We start from the raw sequence: 7,564 nt of genomic DNA on the forward strand, positions 1-7,564 counted from the left end.
TGAAATTATGACTAGTTGATAAAGTTGTCCTTTCTTCCAAAGTAAAAAATTGCATGGCAATATAGGAGATCTACCACTATGAATTAATTTATCTTCAGAAAAACTTAGTGTTTTTCTTTTTTGCTGTCAATATTTGACAAAGTAAGTTTTGAGAAGGAAAGGAACTAAGGCACTATTTCCAAAATTATTTGATTATGAAAACTAGTTATTCAAAATTAATTTTGAAATTGATTATTAAAGGATTTATATTTTTTTAGAAGTATGAATACTTTCGTAATCAAAAATAAAACTAATCTTAAGATTCTTACATGTGAACTTCAACACAATATGAAAGTCTATTTTAAATGAAGAGTTTGAGGTTCCAACACAGTAGGTCATACCTATAATCCCAGTGCTTTGGAAGGTCAAAGTGGGAGGATCACTTGAATCCAGGAGTTGGAGGCTACAGTGAGCTATAATTGTACCACTGCACTCCAGTCTGGGCAACAGAGGGAGACCCTGTCTCTAAAAAAAAGACAACAAAACATAGATAATTTCAATAGTCTATAAATTGGCAATAAAACTAAACTTAAAAAAAAAATTCCATTTGAGCATAGACTTCGATAATGAAAATGCTCTGGATTTAATTAGACCTGAAACCAAGTGTAATTTAAATTATCTTTCCTGAAAAGGACACTAACATGTGTGCATTTAATATGAAGGTCTATTAACTTCTTACTTTATATTATTAGTTCTAATGTTGATGCAATTCAAGTTTATTGTTACCAGGAAATGTAGTCTATTTTTTTTTTCCAGAGGCTCAACGAAATATTTGCTTTTAGCTTATTTTATAGCAGATACCTTTTACAATTTTGGCTACTTCCTTTTAGAATTTAATGCCTTGTTTGCAAACTTTAAAAGAAAATTGAAGTCAAGAATATGTTATTAATTAAAATATTATTTTGTACCCTATATATTTGCTCCACATTAAATAGCATGACATAAACTTAGAAATTAAGGTTTTATATTGAAATACTGTCTGCCAATAGTTTCACATTAAAATAACTCCAGAAAATAATTTTTCAAAATTTTCACCCACATCCCTTCAGTTAAGAGGTTTTTGATGGGCATTGATTGATTGTTTTTCTTTTTTCTTTTCTTTTTTTTCTTTTTTAAAAAACTGTTGTCATGGAAGGCAAACAACTTATTGACTTCTCTTCCATACTTCTAGGTCCCACAAATCACTGTTCAGGATTAAGGTTTTGTGGAATGAATCACCAGATTGAAATATAAATATATGTAGCTCAGAAACAATTTAAACAATTTAAAAGTGAGGTTACATCTACTTGGGTAATTATAACAAAATTTCATTTTATTAAATATTTTCCGAAAGTATTTAAATATATTAAAATCTACCTGCAAAAAAACGTAAGCTCTTCATCCAATCCCTGAAATGCTGCGTTCGTTTCAATTTAGAATCCAGATTGTTTGTCCTTCTGGAGCACCTGTAGGGAAAAACCGGTCTCTCTTCCTTGGGATTGGCTGTTGCCATGGATACGCTTTGTGTAGAGTCTATGGGCGCTGTCTTACAGCGAAGCCGAGGAATCTCGCTGCTGAGGGGTGAGCCGGGGCCTCAAGGCAGGGATTCCTGTTGGGGGAGGTGAAGCAGCTGTGGGAACTCAGGCCGAGTCGGGACACTCTCTGCCTGGCCAGACTTCCAGGAAAGGGAGAGACCGCGGGTCGGGAGATGGCTGTGCGGCTCTGAGAAGCTGGAGGCTCCCTTGGGGAGCTCATTCAAAACTTAAAGAGATGTCTTGGCTAGATAGGGACATTCGATGGTTACTCACTCACCGCTCCCCACAAACCATTCTTTTCCTTCTTTCCTTCCCTTCTTGTCTCCCTCATTTCCACCCATTCTTTTTCTGTCCTTTCTTTCTTTCTTTTTTTTTTAGTAATATATAATTTATATGAACCTTATAAAGTAGATTTCTCTCCCTTTTCTTTACAGGGGTTGAAGGTTGTAGTTCCTTAAGCTTTTCTACTTTTGACAGCTTTAGTGAACTCCAAACGATTCGTTATCAACTTAGAGCACTTTAATGCAGCCCATTTACAGTGAGACCCATCTATGACTGCACATCATATACAGTAACCACTAACTACAGGTGGCTACTGAGGACTTGAAATGCAGCTAATCCTGAGATGTGCTGCAGGTGTAAAACACACAACAGATTTCTAAGAATTACTGTCCAAAGAAAGAATATAAACTCTTTGCCATGATATTAATAATTAATTTTGTGATTACACGTTGAAATATTTTGGATATGTTGGGTTAAATAAAATATATTGTAAAAATTAACTGCACTTGATTCTCTTTTGTTTTTAAAAAGTTACTACTAGAAAATTTAAACTTGCGTAAGTGCTCAAATACGTAATTGGACAGGAGTGATCTAATGAGCTAGTAGATGAATAGAGAGGGTCATGGTAAAGGAAATGACTTACCTACACCATACTCTCCTGCCTCTCTTTCTACATAAAGTTTATTATACCTGTGCATTTTGCTTTGTAAGCATAGAAAAAAAATCTACCTTTCCTTCTAATAAAGCCTTTTAAATGCACTTTGAGTTCCATTGCAGGATAATATTTTGCCCTGGTTTGGAGTTTCATTTCATTTTGTTTTCCTTTTCTTTTCTTTCTTTCTTATTTTATTTTATTTTTTATTTTTGAGTGAGTGAGGGAGAAGGTTGTGGGTAGAGTTGATTTTGAGATGATTGAATAGAGTGAAGGGAGGAATTAACGAAAGGGAAAGAAGATGGAAAGAAGGAATGAAGAAAAGAAGAAGAAGACAGGTGGGAAGGTCAGGCTCTTGAGGAAAGAAAAAAAAGAAGTTTAAAGTAGTGTCACGAAAAAGAGAACGATAGCTGACTAGTACGTTTTCAAACCTTTGGGATTCAGACCAACAGTGAAAAATAAAAAAAACCCAGAACATTAATAAAAACACATATTACATTGTAACTCATGCATACATACATACATTTATATGTATTAATCACTGAAACAAAAATTTTATAAACAATTCTGATCCTTATTATATATAGTGCAATTATATAAACATATAAATCAAGAGTATTACGGTACAGTTACAGTTGATCATTTTGTAGTCAAATTTTAGAAAGAATGATTGAGGAGATAAAACAATGTTTGGTGTAACCATAATAAGGTATGATAAAATTTTGTTAAATTAAAACATGTTTAAATAAATATGTTGGATTGGTATGACGAATTAGAGAACACATAATTTTGAGCGACATATTAGCCTCTTCATTTTTGTAAAGCAGTTCTGTGCTTTATTATGAAGAATAATGGATGATGATGATGCAAAGCTGAAAGCAGAAATAGAAGCTGAATTGGATAAACTCAGCATTTCCTCCTTGGAAAAAGAGGACATTGAGAGTGATTCAAAATCAGAAACTCAGAGTGATGATAGTGATACAGTAAGTATTACACGTTTGAGCCTTTTAACAGGAGTAGGCTTTTCAGGAGAAATATTACTTTTCTCAGGATATTTTTATATACTTCTCATTTTTAGCAGCATTGTTATAAACAATTTATATAAATTATATTTAATATATATAGTCACCTATACATCTTCATAAAATTGGGATTATTATATATATTTGTATCCTGATTTTTGTTTTTACTTGTGAACATTTTAGCATGATTAAATTACATGGGAAGAAAAATGTATATGAAATCTTTTGACATATCAAAATGGTTACTTTTGGGAATAAAACAAATTATCCTTTTATTTATGTATTTTTACCAATGTTTATATGCTTACAGAGTTCATTCATGGATTTATTCATTTATACTAATATCCTTAATCCAACTGGAATTTATTTTCAGGAATGTTATGAAATGTAGAACTAATTTGAAAGTCTCCTGCACATATTGAGCTAATATTTCCAGTGTCTCTTGTTTAATAATCTACCTTTTCTCAATTGATTTGTCATGTGTCTTATTGATAGTTATTGTACATATGATCTATCCAAGGCTGTCTATTCTTTTCCATTACTTTGTTCATTATTTTCCTACTGTTGTATATTTTTAAATATTGAATGGATCAAATTCTTCACATTGTTTTGTTATTTTCAGATCTTAACTAAGCTTTTTATTAAAAATAATTTTTTTTTTTTTTTTTTGAGACGGAGTCTCGCTCTGTCACCCAGGCTGGAGTGCTGTGGCCGGATCTCAGCTCACTGCAAGCTCCGCCTCCCTGGTTCATGCCATTCTCCTGCCTCAGCCTCCCGAGTAGCTGGGACTACAGGCGCCGCCACCTCACCCGGCTAGTTTTTTGTAGTTTTTAGTAGAGACGGGGTTTCACCGTGTTAGCCAGGATGGTCTCGATCTCCTGACCTCGTGATCCACCCGTCTCGGCCTCCCAAAGTGCTGGGATTACAGGCTTGAGCCACCGCACCCGGCCGGGAAAAAATTATTAACTAAGGATTTAGAGATTGTGAACTATATTTCCCAGGACATAACAACAATCTCTATAATCCAGGTTATTTAAAATGCTTCTTAGTTAAACAAGAAGTAGAAATCTCAATGCAGGACAGATGTCAGAAAAATAGAATTGATATTTTTGTCGCTATTTTTAATACACTACTTTATCAGGACTCATTTTATGATGTATAATTTTACATGCTTTTCTGTAGTACTAAGAGAAAGGTAATATTTTCTCATTATCTTCTGATGTTCATTCTCAAAACTAAACACTAAATTCCATTAGTTAAGATAGAGAAGATAAAGCTGGCTGTAAATCCTAAATTCAACACATGAAAACACAGTATGGCAGACAATATTTGTTTTTAGTTAAATGAAAGCAGGTGTATATCATGTTCTTTTATATAGAAACATTTATATTCTTTCATTCATGCCATGCTTGAAGTCCCTCAATGAAGTGTTGTCATCATGTAGATATATGTAACTTCAAGATTATTATTAAAATTGTTCATAGATGCTTCAACTATTTTGTTGTTATGAATATTATTTATTTGCATTGTATTTTCTAACTAGTTATGGTGTTTATGGAGGAAGAAATTTAATTTTCACATTTTGCATATCAATATATTTAGCTATTTAGAAAATGTACAAATCGATTTACATAGGCTGTATTGGTAGATATTTTATAACAGTTCACAAATGTGACTAAGTTTGTGTATGATAATCACAAAGCCAATTTTGAATGGAATAAATAATTATATCAGGTATTAGTTTGACATTAAATATTTTGGAAAAAATTATCTTGCAGTTTTGATTAATATTTGATAAAATTTACTTGAAGCTGGAATTAATCTAAAAATATATACAACTATTGAGGGCATTCAAAAATAAACAGCCTCTAATAAAATTAATAAAAGTGATGTGTAGGTAACCCTTTTCATTTGTTTTCTTAGAGTTTTCTAGAAATGCACAACCACCTGAAAATTAAAAGCAAACTTTAGCCAAATATACTTGTCTGAACTATGCTGTTTGTGTGGAACCCTTTTACTTCATTTACATATTTTGTTCACATTTTTGATGTGGAATGAAGGGTCCAAAATTTGACACATAATTTTGATAATAAACACTTTCACAGTTTCTTGTATTCAAATTTTTAGGATTCGGTTGAATTACCAGAATCAGTTCTTCATTGTATTAACATCATAAAGAACAGGAGTAAAGCTGTTGAAGAGCTCATTCTTCAAGACCTGGAAGATACTGATATTTTGAGTAAGTACTGTTTTCATCTGTCTGGCAGATAAGCTTTCTGTACATATGAACAAATTATAATTTAGTAAACTCAATTGCTTATAGTTCTTATCTCTTACTGTATACATCTGTATACATTTAGTGTATTTCTAATATATCTACTGTATATTGGACTGTTGGGTTTAGTTCATTCTTTTTTTTTTTTTTTTTTACTATCTTTCTTAGGTCTTCAGTAAATATCATCAGCATTTTGTTTCCACAGTTCTAATTAATACCAGACATCCTTTTATTTTATATTAAAGAAAATAAAACTAATCAATAGACTGTTTTAGCAGTATCAGTACATACATCTTTCTTTGGGAAAAATATAATTATTTGTTTGAAAAGCCCAACAGTATGTTGCTTGAACTGTGCCAATTTGCTTCTTGGAATTGTTGTAAGACTAATGGAAAAATCAAAGATTTAATTAGAATTAATCTTGGCTTGGTTTATAATGAGAAATGGCATCATTCTAAATGTTCAACAAGACCATTTTTGTTGAATAATATACTTATTTTTAAAAATGACTTAGACAAATATTTAATGGAAAAAATATTCATGATATGTTAAAAGCTATTTTAAAATTAAATGGCATTTATGTAGGTATTAGTATAATTACAATGTAGATATTCATATTCATTCAGCAAATATTGCTTTGTGATAGAATGTGTTCTAATCACTAAGAATACTGCAGTGAACAAAACAGGCAAAGATTCTGCTCCTCTGTTTTAAAGTTGCAGTGTAGGCAGACAGATAATAAACAAATATGCAATATTTCAATAGTGATAACTGCTATGAAGGAAAAAAAATGTCAGAAGATAGAGACTGGAGTTTGCTGTTTTAAATAGTCAGGGAAGGTCTCTATGACAAGGTCTCTATTTGAGCAATGAGTTAATGAATGTAAAGCTGAGCCACATGGTTATCTAAGAAGTCTGTATTCTGGAAAGAGGGAAGTATAAAGGCCTACTGAGTGGACTTAATGTTTGAAAAACAGCAAGTAAATGTTTCTGGTTGTATCTGAGAAAACAAGGGATTAGATGATATAGGGCTCTTCTAAACCATTTTGTGGACTTTAGATTCTATTCTCAACATATAAAAAATTTTGAGTAAGCAATGACAATATCTGAATTTTATTTGGAAACAATCATTCTGTTGACTGTGTAGAGAATATGCCTTGAGGTAGTCAAGCTACTACAAGACTATTGCAATAATATGTTAAGAGATGAGAGTGGTTTCAGTAGACATGAAAAAATATGGTCATATTCTGGAAATTGTTTTAATGTGGAAAGAAAAGTATATATTGGTGGACTGGTACAAAATGAAGAGAGGAAGGTGGCTCCAAGATTTTTGTCCTGAACACCAGCATGAATTGCTATGTAAAGATTTACTGTATATTTTGACAGTGATTATCTATGGTTGAATTATTAGGAATGTTAATGACATGTTTTGTTTATTTTTACTAAGGTTTAAACAATGAACATGTAAATACATTGACAGTTATACAGCCTATTTATAGTCTAATTATGAAAAAGATAAAAGAAAACACAATTGTAGAAATTAGTTACATGAATTGTGATACAACTACAGTTACAGCAGTGGTTTAGAAAATTATGAGATCTTGTATATGACTCTAATGTAATCTAATCTAATCTGATCTCTAACAAGATCAAACAGATCAGAGCCTTATAAAAGATATTTGACAATCTCAATGAATAAAATAATTTTCCCAGAAAATTTAAATTAATTTAATTATTTAAAATGGTTAATTATTTAAATTATTTTAAATTATTAAATTTAT

The 7,564-nt window shown here is 31.5% G+C and overlaps 1 protein-coding gene across 1 annotated transcript in view; it reads left to right on the forward strand.

The window, feature by feature from the left end:
- Window positions 1-1,549: 1,549 nt before the first annotated feature.
- Window positions 1,550-7,564, forward strand: part of LRRIQ1 (leucine-rich repeats and IQ motif containing 1) — a 214,737-nt gene continuing 208,722 nt past the window's right edge. The window contains 3 exon segments of the mRNA XM_011934139.1: window positions 1,550-1,599; window positions 3,335-3,470; window positions 5,637-5,748. Of these exon segments, the coding sequence (XP_011789529.1) occupies window positions 3,339-3,470; window positions 5,637-5,748 (244 nt within the window). The 5' untranslated portion in view covers window positions 1,550-1,599; window positions 3,335-3,338.

The sequence above is a fragment of the Colobus angolensis genome, unplaced genomic scaffold, assembly GCF_000951035.1.
Source record: "Colobus angolensis palliatus isolate OR3802 unplaced genomic scaffold, Cang.pa_1.0 Scaffold131, whole genome shotgun sequence".
Taxonomy (NCBI): Eukaryota; Metazoa; Chordata; class Mammalia; order Primates; family Cercopithecidae; genus Colobus; species Colobus angolensis.